Here is a 13,222-nt window from a genome sequence, read left to right as displayed (position 1 = left end):
TAATTATCATGGCATTAATATTGCTTTAAAGCAAGACAAGCATGTCCCTTTGTGGTACTAACCTTTAACCTGTGGCAGTTGACTACCAAAGATGCTGTGACTAAAGAGTCCATAAAATATAAGTAAAATAAAATATTGTCTTGCTAGCATTGCTGGCAGTTGTGGTGAGCTCTTTCCTCAGATGTATTTGGCAGGTAACTAATGAAGAGCACTGACCTGGAGCTTGTATGCAAACCATAGATGGGCATATCTGCCATGGATTCATCTCCTTACTCTTTAGAAATGTTTAAAACTTTGCGGTTGTAGACAACGTATGGTGGCAATAAGCTCCAAAGCTGAATGGTGCATTGTGGGGGCAAGGCTTATTTTCAGTCTCCTTAGCATCATAAGTTGATGCCGGGACCTTGTGCTTGAGAAGTTGAGTAGTACATAGACATAGTGACTTTGGTAGTATTTTTGTTAGAGATGAGTAAAATCATTAATATTATGGAAAAGGCATGCAGGGAACCATTAGCAGGAAGTGTTGTGATAAATTTGTGTGAAGATGTTAGTCTACAGCATAAAATCTTAACTTGTCATAGCTGTTTTTCTGACAATAAGGTCCAAAGTGGTGGTAATGATTGCAAGCATGATCTTTGGCATTAGACAGTCTCTGCTACTTAGTGAAGCCCTCAGAAGAATTATTCACAAAGGTACACAGGAACACAATATTGCAGAGATGAACAAGCATTATGAGTAGCTCCTATGAAAAAACAGCTTTCCTTCCAGACATGGATAGCTGTTCACTGTAGCAGTAGCAGTGTTAGACCTCAAGTCAGTTGCACTTACTTGATGAAACTCCTTGAAGACTTTTGTCTGAAGGGAAACCAGTAACATCTGTATGTGGTGTCCAGGAATGGCTTGTCTGATGGATTTGTTTGTCACCTGCTGTGATTGAGCTATCCCTTTCCATACTGGGCTATATGCAGGTGACCCAGGGCTTTGCAAGTAGTGGGAACTGGGGAAGGGGAAGACTGAAAACAGTGGTGAGAACACATGCTTGGAGACAATTGCCCCTACTGGACTTAAAAGGTGCAGAGGAACTCAAGAAGATGCTTTGACTTAGGGAGATTGAATATAGGCTAATACTGTAGGACTTGTGGAGAAGGAAGATGCTTCCGCAAGGCATCTTGGGACAGTGGCCTTTGGGCTAAACTTAGTCTTCGTGAATATCATTTTGGCTAAGGATTTAATGTTAGCAAGCAAAGGAAAGACTGATAGACCCCAGCAGAAACTTTCCCATGGTATTTTTATAGCCATGAGTTTGGAGAACATAAGAGGAAGTGGTCAGGAACTACCTTTCTAGTGTGGTTTGGGGAGACTATCGTAGTTCTAAGGAATAGCATGAAAATGCTGATGGAAATGGTAGGTGCTTGAAGCTATGCTAAGGAAATAAAGCAAAATGATCAAGGTGGCTTTGAGCAAGAAGTATGCACTTGGCAGGGGTGGGTATTTCTTTTTTTTTTTTTTTTTTTTAAGACTTTACCCTTAAAATTGTATAATATGTAGGAGAAGCCAGTGGTATCTGTCAGCACTAGGACAACTTCAGGGGTAAATGGCCAATGCAGATATACCTTGTAGTGAACTTGTTAACTTTTCCTTCAGAGACTTTGAGAGTACGTGTGGCTCTGGCTGCACAGGAGGTGTGTTTGTCTCTGATCTCCAGGGACATTCTCTTGAGATCAGTCAGTTGTGGCTGAGATTGTGACCAGACAGTTGTGATCTTCAACAAGATCCTGTGTGTACCCATGTGTTGCACTGTTAGGGGGGGCTGATTACCCCAGTGTAGTTTCTGTTGTTGAATTGCTCTTGATGCCATGGTGATGGGAGCATTACAAATGTCTAATTATGTGGCTTGAACTTTGATATCTGCCCAGGACTTTAAGAAAGGCTAAGGTAGCATAGCCAGCTGCTGGCTCTCTTCTGCACTAGTTTGGCTTCTGATTGCTTCTATCTTAACTTGTGTTTGTAGTATGCAGCAGAGGATGGACTTGTACACACAAATGATCCGGCCAGGACAGTGTCCAAAGAATGGATTTGCATTTAAAGGCCCCAGCAGTTAGACTTCCTTAGAGAAGGTAAGGATAACAAACCCTAGGAGATGGGTTTGGGGGTATCATAGTGTTTGCTTCAGATAACCACTGTATTCAACATAATTTTTTCATTTGCTGTCCTGGGAACATGGCTACTCCATTGCTATGACCACAATGTCACACTGCAATGTAGAAGACCTTGGTTATTAAAGCCATCATTTAAAGATTTTTGGCTACTCTAGTCTTGTCATGGGCCACTGCTTTGCCTACTTCCCAGGGCTCCAAATGCGTGCTACCTCAAGCTTTAATATTGGGATTGAGAGCCTCCAGAAAGCCTCCAGAGTCTGTTTTCTCTGAGGAGCCAAGTGCAGAGACGATGTTACTCTCCTAGCAATGCACTAAGATATAGTGTTAGTTAGGCAGAATGAGCTGCTTTCTTAGGTAACTACAGAATCTGATTTCTAAACCTTGTGCTGTTGTAAAATTGCAGCAATAGAGTAGACTGTGTTTGTATGACTGGCAGCTACTCTCTTGCTTTTGTGAGCTTTCTGATCAGGCCATTTCAGCCTTTCAAGCTTGGTTTACTTGACCTTCTGTTTAGGAACAGTCTAAAGGTGAAGTCACCCAGAAAGCATGCAACTTGAATGGAAAAGCAGTGTATTGATGGCTGCACAGTGTGCTTTACATGCGGTAGCCTTAGAGGAAGATATAGAAATATATTTATGAAAAATAATACTTCTGCAATCTAGTCTTTTAAAAATATATAGTCAAAGACGTGATAAGATTTCTCTTATGCCCTTTTCTTTCCTCTATTTCCTTCACCTTCCCCTCTGAAAAATAACAACAAAATAATGCCTTCTTTCACTCTGCTGCTTCTCTGACACAAAGGCAGTGTAGCCCAGGGTGTAATCTACTTCTGGATAAAATCTTCACCTGCAGCATCACCTCGCTGTCATCTGCTCTAATTGTCCTGCTAAGTGAAGTACAGCATGTGTAAGAACAAAAATGGCCATCTCTGCTAGTTGGCCAACCAGCTGGTTTTTGGCTGGGTTGATAAAGCTAAACCCCATCCATGTAATTAATAATCTGAGGCCATAGATGCTTAGTAGCATCCTACCTTAAATTATGCTATGTTGCTTCCCAGCCACCCATAGCTGGTTGTCTAATGGTGAGCACTGCCATGCAGTGACCCAGGTCAGGGAAGCTGGTCCAACTGGAAGAACCTGTAGGGAAAATGGTTCATCTTTCAGCCCATTTTCACCCAATCCAGTGTACTGCTTAGCTGTGCAAACAGCTTCATCAGCTCAGAGAAAGGAAGGCAGAAGTGAGCAAAGCAGGCACTGAGGGATGGTAATAGCTTTGCCACGTTGGAGTTGATGGTAAAACCTCACCTTGAAAAGTAAAGGGTCATTTAATATTGAATAAACTCTGGCATACTCTTAGTGAAACACTGTTCTAACACTTAGTGTTTCAATGACATTTTCTGTAAGGTGAAAACTAAAGCTTTTGATCTTTCAGTAAAGATTTGATATTTTGGAAATCAAGAAATTAAGATTTGCTTTTATCATGGGGTTCAGTGACCTGCACAACTCTTTCCTGCAGATTCTTCCACCTTTCCTGATGTTTTGAACAAACACAGTGAGCTTAGTTGGAGATTTTGATTATATTCCCAGTTTTACCACTGCTCAAGCCAACTGTGCTCCGGAAAAATCATCAGAACTCTGGAAATCAGCAGATGGACCTCTAACTTTTAAAAAAAGTTAATACACAATTTTCACAAGCATGCGCACACAGACCACTAAGCCCTTCACTGAGAGCACAGCTGCTGAAATCACTCAAGTCATCGGGGGTTTCTTCATGATAGATAAAGTATTAAACTGCTCTTAACACGGAAATAGTTTAGCCTGAACCTACAAAGTCTAATCTTCTACGTTCTTTGAAATAGCAAAAAAAAAATCTTTTTTACTCAATTTTGCACACAGTTTAAAGCTTTTTTTAAAGTATTTTAAGACCTCTAATTGTGAATTTGATGTTTTTATTAAAAATTTTTTTTTTCTTGTTTTGTACATATTTGTCTACTGTCCTGTGCAAAAGAAGCTTCTGTATTCTATTCTAACAGGCATATTTTACACAGCACAGAAATAATTAGGAATGTAAAATGGATTATCTGAGGGGAAGAAAAATGCTGTAACTTTGTAAAAATATAAGTGTGGGATGTTAAGTACTTTGTCTCTGATTCTTATGTTATACACTCTCCATATGTACTCAGGTATTAAATTTTATATGGCTTACAAGACACTTCCAAACTTGGATCATACTACCTAGTCAGAAAGTGAGAAATGCTTTTCACCTCTCGTGTCATACTACTTTTATTTTTCCACATCCTGCTCTATTCACCCTGCTTCGCATTTAACGATCTCATATTTAAGAGAAAGAATCATGACCTGTTGTAAGACCCATCACCTAGGCTACTTTTAAGGGAGGGTCAGGCAGGGACAGCTGTTTGATTTTGGTTTCTCCAAACTACAGAGACTATACTTTGCCCATAACCCAGCACCACAACTGTCACTCTTAGCAAAGAAATCAGATGATGGTATATTTAAGTTACTTAAATAACTGATATCTCTTAGCATTTAGCATCTCTCTCCATGCCTGCCTCAGGACTGGACTTCAGTTAGGGGTTAGAGCACAGCATCTTTCCATGGCAATTATACTCATTATTTGTACCAGAGAAAGGGCGGTGGGGCAAAAGTAAACCCTGAAATAAAAAGATCTGTGAGGCTAAAAGCTGGAAATGGGATAGGTTCTCTGGCATGTTCAAAATAAATTTTACAGAATTGAGGATTGTAAGCTGATCTGCTGCATGTTAGAAACTCTTGCAAGTGAGACTGTTACTGCCAAACAAGATAAAGTATTTGGCAAAATAAAAACACACAAACCCACAAAAATGTGCTTGATTATACTTCTGGAAGTTGATGTGGGAAAGTGTTTATCTTATGGACACCTCCTTGCTGGTCCAGCTGCTGCCCTTCCAGAGGCAGGCACTCGGAGCTGTGTGTGAAGACTTTCTAAAACACATGGATGGTCCAGGGTGGAGGTCCTAGGAGCTGGGACGTGCGTCTGCTGGAGCGTCTGAACTCAGCGTCAGGCTCTGCCCCTCTTGTTCTCCCAGACACATCTTTTAACTGTGGCCGAAGGGCTGCACCTTTGTGCTCCATCGTTTGCGTATTCGTATTCTCTTGAGAAGAAAGCAGCAGGCTTTTGCCAGGTTGCAGCCGAGAAAGGCCTCGGTCCACCTTGTAAATCTGTCACCTCTGCGGTTATTAGACTCAGGGCACCATGGAGGGAGTCCCCAGTGGCTTTGGAGCCAGTTTCTTTTATTCCCTGACTTTTCCCTAAAACTCAGCAGAAAGAATAGCAGAATTTTGGGACCGAAGTCATGTTATGGTTCCTGGGAGGCCCTCAGGAGACTTCAATGGTTAAAACAGGGTTCCTGTGAAGTGCTCTGGGTATGGGGCACTTCTGTTTCTCCTACAGAGATGTTTAGTTACCATAAGACCAAATCCATGATAGTGCCTTGGTATTTCTGAACGTAAGTACAAGGGAAGAAGAATAAAAGAAAAGGGGGGGGGCAAAGTAGAAAAACTCTTCCAGACAAGGCAAGGGATAATGGAAATGAGGCTATGTAATTGAAAACAAAATATACTTTTTCCCCTTTTATTGTCCCCCCTCTTCTTCTTTCCCTTGTGCCACCCCCTGCAACCATAGTAATAGTAATCTAGATTTACCTTTTCTTCTGGCTAACTGTTACAGTCTGAAGGGTCTGACAGGATATTCTTTTAAATCACTGTTCTGTAAACATGAGTATATTGAACAGGATCAATTTGTGCAAAATATTTGAAATGGTATTTCCAACTTCTCTTTCTGAGAAGGTGGTTCTGCCTTTCATTTTGGAGCACAATGACAAATTAATAGTTATGCAGAGAGAAAATTAGCCTATATGAGCTACTTGGGGAGTGATTGTGGAATAGAGTCTTTGCATATCAACTGCATAGGAGTATCCCAACTGTGCAAATACAAATAGGGAATGAGTGGATGGGAAGCAGCAGGGCAGAAAAGGTTTGGAAAAATAAATCACAACCTGAATGCAACAATAATGAAATGCTTTAAAAAAAAAAAAAAGGCAAACCTCATGTTGTCATGTTGGGTTGCCCAAAGGGGTGTTTTTTTAGGGTTACCCTTGAAGTTTTCCAAGTCTTCTGTGTAGTACTGGTAAAACTTTAGCAAAAAGTTATGGCCAACAATTGGCACAAAAGCTGCAGAAAGATGTGGACCAGCTGCAGAGTGAACAGATGGGACAGAAAAACAGCTCGCAGGAGCCTGCTGAAGGCACTGGGATTGCTGAGTTTGGTGAAAAGGAGACTGAGGACAGGTATGAGAACGGTATATAAAAATTATGGCTATGAAGAGAAAAGGAATAAAGTCTTCCTATTGTGAGTGGGAGCAGGAGGGAGGGATGGAGTTACAGCCAGGGATTAAGGGAGGCATCAGAACAAACCTTCCCATACTAGCGATGGCTAAGCACTGATCTGGACTGCCTGGGGAGGCTGCTCAGACTCCACTCCTGGCAATCTTTTGGGACTGGTTGTGCAAGCACCCATCAGAGATGTCCTCTTCAGGTCGTCACCAGCCTTGTTTTCTATGATGATACCACTTTCTTCTCAGGACCCTGGCCTCAGATTTTATAAAGGTTGATGCACATCCTAATGTATATGGTCTGAGTTGGGTCTTGTGTTATTTTTCACAAGCTCTCTCATACTTGGGATTTTTTTTATCTATTTATGAAGTTCAGAACTGAATCCTTTATATTCCTTTTCAGGAAGTTGGTCTGTTTTAATTGATTACAACAACATTAAATTTCATTTAACCTAAAGCTGAGTAGTACAGCATGCCCCCATTATGATGGTTGTATGTTTTAGAAATCAGAAAAACTAGAAATGAGATGATTCCTACCAAAGTGGAAAACGTACGTATATTCTGTTTTCCTTTTGCATGATTAATTGGGAAATCTCACAGTGTTGATATTTTTGGATATCTCGGTTACCTCAGTTAGGCATGGGTTCTTAGCTGGAGGCAATTTTATTTATTTAAACAGGAAAGCCTGAGACTCCATCGGTAAAGTTGAAAGTCCAATTCCACAGTGTAACTTTCCCTGAGGTTAAGATTATTGATTGAACTTGAGATGTGAATGTATCACCTGTATTCAGATGTGTTAATAATATGTAATATGAATGTAATAACTGGAATTAATCTGAAAAAAGATTGTGAAAATATATATTACACTTTCATAAAGACTATATTTAAAATACATATTACATGGATGACATTCACCTTCTGAACTACAGTCTTAGTAAAACCTGTTTTTAAATCTAATGGTTTTATATGTTAAAAAAAGAAATAAATTGCCAAAGCTTACTATACTTTCCGATAGCCTGGATAACCTAAGAAATGACAACCCTGCTTACCCTGATGATAGATTCAGGCTACTACATCTTCTTTTAACTGAGTCTCATCAATCATGTTGTGTTGTATTTTAAAATCCCAAATTAAAAGTCTAAAACTGAAAATGTATGTACTTCATGTAGTTTTTATAAGAGCTTAATGTCAAGGAATTTTTCTTAAATAAGCTTTTGTCTAACACTTATGTGCTTTCTGAGGTCAGTATGCCAGCCTGCATAGCATGATGTTACACTGTTTAACTAGGAACATTACACCTTTTTTCTTGTTTTAAAACAATTTTTTAAAAAAAGATAATTCTATCACAGCTTGTTTTCTATGAAAATAGCACCCCACATTTGGGGGATTTTTTTAAGCCTAAAGGAGTTCCTAAAAATTTCCACCTTCAATTTTTATTTTTCTATTTGCACTTTTGCAAGACGAGGGATAATCTCATCTCATAACAGCAAAAGGCCTTAGTGGGTGTTGGGAAAGGCTGGTTTCCGCACCCGCCACGTGCAGCTACAGAGAGCTCGCTGCTCTCTGCCAGGTCTGAAATTTCTCATCCCAAATTTCCTACCATGCATCCTGAGCCATCACAACCAAACAATTTTGAAACTATCGAATACTTTAAGTGTTTAATTATATTTTAGTCTGTGGGTTTGGGTTGTTTTCAAAGATTGCAAGCTGAAAAGAAATATACATTGATTAAAGTAACTTGCAAAGGAATTAGCCCAAGTCTGTGAATATGAAGTGTTTTCAACCCATAATTCGTCACTTGCCGACCAAAGCTGTGTATATTCTGGTGCCTGAGTGGCAGCAGTGCCATTCTGTACGGAAACCTCGTTTTTCAGGGTGCTTTTATCACTGCCGACAGCCTCGAACGCCAGGACTGCTGTACTTCAGGATGCCACAAGCGGCAAGATCCTAAAAAGCGATGCTGACAGAAAGCGCAAATTGCCATGAAAAACGCAGCTCTTGCACTGCCTTTTTTTTTTTACTAGTTTAATACTTCCAGTGAGGGACCTTGTTAAAATGCAGAGCCGGTACAAACTGGCCAAAGTAATGAGAAGCCTCTAACCCCCCCGTAACCAAGCGCCCCAGGGCGGGTTGAGGAGGAAGATGCCCTCTCCCCGCTGCAACCCGCCTTCCCGAGTATGGACTTTCTGCCTTTTTTCATGCCTTTTTTCACGCTCCCGCCTGTCTCTGCCCCATCCTGCTCTTTCTCCGAGGTCACCTCCTTGGCTTCTCTGGAGCTGGGGAGGGGGTACAGCCGGGCTGTGTCCCTCACGGTGGGAGAGGGGCTGGCAGGGTCAGGCACTTGGGCATCAAGAAGCGCGGGAGGGGAGGGAAGGAGGCGAAAGGCGCGGGACGGAGACCCAAAGCGCCGGGCGTCCCGCACGAGTGCCGCAGCGCTGCCCCGGAAGAGAGGGGGGCGAGGGGCAGGCACAGCCCACTCCCCAGCACCCCTCGTCCAGCCCCGCTCCCCAGCACCCCTCGTCCAGCCCCGCTCCCCAGCACCCCTCGTCCAGCCCCTGTCCCTCTCCGGTCCCACGCTGCGGGGATGGAGCCCGTGTGTTTGCCGGGCTGAGTGCCACCTCGAAGCAGCCAGTTATTTCAGCATGTGCTCAGACGGGCACGTTCGGCTCATGGATCCACGTGGGCTCCTTCCTTATTGTTGTTTAATCATTGATTGCTTGAACAGAGATGTAAACAGCTGCGCTCGCCTGCATCCTCGCCCACGAAGGGAGCTGAGCGATCCTTTTACACACTGCAGGTCAAAGATGGGCTACTTGGCAAACAAGGCGGGGGGTCAGAGTGAGCGTAAGCGAGACGAGCTCGCTTTCGTCCACCCTCGCCGTCTCTGCCCCGCTCGGCTCGAGAAGCTGATGGGAGGTCAAGCTGTGCTAAATTGGAAACAAAGAAAAAAAACCTTGTTTTCATGGTGTGAATGGAGCACGGTGATAAAAAACGGTCTCCTGTGGCTCGTGCATGTCGCATGGCGGTTACTTGGCTTAGTACCTGCATCTTCCCAGGGGATGTGTAGTCCTGGTCTGCTGTGGGAGCTCCTGCGATGAGACACTTCAGTAAGAGAGTTGGTGCGAACCCTGCTGAAAGGATACGTGGCCAAAGCACTGGCTACAGAACTGAGCTGGAAAACAGCTTAAAAAAATTATTAATTAAATACCAACCCCCCCCACTTCAGTTACTGCTGTGAAAGATGTGGCTGCACGTGTCAGCCCAGCTGGGCTCAAGGGAGAGGACTGATTTAGTGGCTGTAACTGAGCAAGGAGCCCACGCGAACTCCAGTAAACCCTGACCTGACTGGCTCCGACTGCCTGTGAGCTGTCTCAAATACCGAAATACCATACCCAAGGAAGAGCCTGGAGACCCAAACTTTGAGGTTTTTCAATTTTATCACTCAACTGGAGTGATAGAGAAATGAAAGATATCACCTCTGCCTACAGGGTATGCCTCCATTCATGCCCTGAGGCCATGATTTCATAGTATGAGAGCAACCCCAACCAAAAATGACCTTCCTCCCCCTGGGCCATGCTTGCACCTGGCCCTGTGCCACCGCGCACTGCTCTGGGTCCTGGGCACAGCTCTGAAGGTCCAAGGGCACTCTTGGTCATCGAGAAGCAACTGCGATCTTTAACCACTGGAACAGTTCCTCATTACTGATGAACAGTTTGGAGCTGGATCAACAGCGGTGGCTGCACAGCCAAGGGGAGCCCCCGTGCTGAGCCAGGAGCGAGCGGGGAGTTGAAGTAGCACCACCATCGATGCTGGGCTGTCACTAGAGCAATGAAGCAGCCTGGAAAGACCCAGGGGACATTTAGGGAGGGCCAGCGGGAGGCACTGCACTCTGCTCTCACCCTGACGACAGCACCAGCACATCTCCCCACGGATTAACTCGGCCAAGGCTTCCCGCGGTGGGTGAACGGGTGGCAGAAGAGCATCCCACCCCGTCTCATTGCCCTGTGGAAGAGAAACCAGATGCAGGAGCTATGATGAGCCTCGCCTACCCCGGCAATTGACGCTAGTCCCGTACTGACTTTTGAGACTGACTGATGATAAAAGAGCGGTCCCAGGCTCACTGCACTCATGGAGCCTTGGGTGGGAGAGCTGAGGCTCCGCTGTGAATTACTGCTAGAGTTTGGGGGGGCCTGGGCAGGGTCTGAGGCTGTGCCAGCTCTGCTGCAGCCAGATCCCCGATGGGGAGGGAGGAGAGTCCTCTCTCACGCAGCTGCAGTCGCATTTAGCAGCAAGAGCCCTCTGTGACAGCGCGGGAATGAAACAAGAATGCAGAGGAATGAGCGCAGAGAAAAATAAAGATGGCCTAGATTAATCAGCAAGCCTGGTTTGCTTTTTAGAGAACCGTTATACGCTGGTGCCCGTAGAAAGAATCCATCACTGCATAATGAAGCATCAGCAGCAAAAATGGGATTTTGTGAGTGTTTGCTGTGTGATTTCTAACGTCAAATCCCAATGTCCCGTGTCCATCCACGCCTCTGGGCAGTTACATGGGCTGCTGCGATCCGGGGGCTGCTGTCCTTCAGCCCGGGCAGCCTCGGGTCTGGCTCCATCCGTGCTGTCTGCATCCCTCTGCCTGCTCCTCTGGCTGCCCGGAACCGACGGACGCACCCCTGGCCCTGCTTTGCTCCCAGTCCCAGCCCCTACACCCGAGCTAGCGTGAGGCTGTAGAGGAAGAAGGTGTCTGCGCTGCCAGCCCCCAGCCGTCAGCTCAGCCGGCTTTCGTCAGGCAGCGGCAGCGTCCGGCACGTCGCGCCGCCTGAAATGGCACAGCAGCGCTTCGCCTGCATTTCTTAGGAGGCTGGTGTCCAGCTTGGGGTGCAGGATGCAGTCCAAATGAAGAACAAAAAAGCCCGTTTATGAAAAAGTTTCAGCCCGTGCATATCTGCCTGCAGGGTGGAGAGGGAAGGGATGTTACATGGAAGAAATGTAACGATCGTACGTAAGCACAAAGTTGTGGAGTGACCACATTTCTAGAGCACCCCACAGCTCGGGAGCCATTCCTGGTTAAAGGACTCTTGTCACTAATCTAATACAAATCGTAGATCAGCTATTTTTACTAACCAACATCTTGGATGGGAAAATACAGTTAGAACCAGATGGAAAAAGCTGGTAAGACAGAGCTGGTAGATGGGCTTTAACACTCAATTCTTTTTCAGACAGCGACTGCAAAAATAGTATGATGGAACCACACGTTCACTACTTCTCTCTGACTTCAGACAAAGAAGCATCCTGGTTTGAGGGAGACTGCACCCAAAGTTTCAAACCCAGCCTGGTGTCCGAGTCTCAGGCAGGCTGGGTCCCCTTTCCATGCGTGGTCACCAATTGCAGCTGCTCCGCAGGTTCAATAACACCCTCTCCGGTGCCTGGTGAAGGCTTCCGACGGTGCAGGTACCCTGCGGTACGGCCGCCCCGGGAGCTCACGGGTTGCAGGGGCCCGCAGTCAGCAACACTGCTGGGGCATCACACGACGTCACTCGGTGTGTCGTGTCCCCCACACAAGCAGGATCAAAAAACTGTAACAAGGTAAAAATGAATAAATAATGGCAATGTAAAACCGGGTGCTGTGGTTAGCTGTAACGCCACAGGGCAGTTACAGTATATCTGAGGTCATTACTCAAAACTTTGTTCTTTGTGACAAAGGGAAAACGGTGTTTGGGAAGAGCTGGGGGGCTCTGACATGGCCACCCCACCTCCACGGGCAGCAGCCTGCCCAGCACTGTGGAAGAAACTACTTGGAAACAAGCCCTTGGCCACAACGCTTTTGGAAATAAATGCCGCTTCTGGTCTATTGTGCAGGTGATTTTCTCCCCCTCCCAGCTTGTTATAAAACCCGTGAGCTGTGACCAGCTTTCTGGATGCTACAGGCAAGTAGTTCTCCCACTGACACGTTCTGGCTGTGGTGCGGCAAGACCCGGCATCGCCGCCGCCAGCTGCGGCCGCGGCCCCCGAGCACGCTGCCCAGCCCGGGAAGATGGAGGCTGGTAGGTGGAAATAAAAAAAGGCAACGTCTCCCAAACGTGTCTCCTACATGCTCTGGGATAGATGTATAGTGGTTGAACCAGCTGGAGGGAAGGAAATTTCTGGTTTGATTAAACGAACAGCGTGAGCAACCAAATGCTTGAATAACGAAGAGCTGCCTCTTGTCCAGGAGAGAACTTCGGTGCTGGGGGCTGGTCCAGGGACGGGCCGCCTTCTCCCGCTCCTGCCCTTGGGGACAGCACCGTGCTGTCCCTTTGCGTGTAGGTGGCTTGGACTGACACCGGTGGTGATCATACCCTTGCACGGGAGGGGAAACCCAGCTCCCCTTGCCGGCAGACGCTGGCTCTCTCCGCAGCGCACACCAGGATCACCTGACGGATCCCGTACGGGTGATGCACAACACGCTCTGGGTACTGACAGATGAACAGAAAGCTGCTTAAGGCGGAAGGCAGCTGCACGGTGGCTGTACCAGGCACTCGTGCATCCTTATTTCGCTGTGTCCGACTCAACTGAACTAATAAGATGAAAGGCAATTTAAAAGTGCCTTACAGATTACCTTGTCCAAGAGCTTCTTAAAAGCTTACACAATGAAAGTGCATTTGAGCTAAAAATACGGCATCAGTCATGGCAGTATA

At 45.5% G+C, this 13,222-nt stretch overlaps 1 protein-coding gene across 1 annotated transcript in view; it reads left to right on the top strand.

Moving 5' to 3' along the window:
- The window catches only part of ESRP1 (epithelial splicing regulatory protein 1), a gene marked incomplete at its 3' end in the record, with an annotated part of 34,234 nt that extends 32,132 nt beyond the window's left edge, over positions 1 to 2,102 (top strand). Inside the window, exon 14 of the mRNA XM_082014825.1 lies at positions 2,012 to 2,102. Within this exon, the coding sequence (XP_081870951.1) occupies positions 2,012 to 2,102 (91 nt within the window). The remainder of the gene's footprint in view (positions 1 to 2,011) is intronic.
- Positions 2,103 to 13,222: the final 11,120 nt, after the last annotated feature.

This window comes from Phaethon aethereus (genome assembly GCF_964289735.1).
Source record: "Phaethon aethereus genome assembly, chromosome: 2".
Taxonomy (NCBI): domain Eukaryota; kingdom Metazoa; phylum Chordata; class Aves; order Phaethontiformes; family Phaethontidae; genus Phaethon; species Phaethon aethereus.
This window is presented reverse-complemented; position numbering and strand designations above follow the sequence as displayed.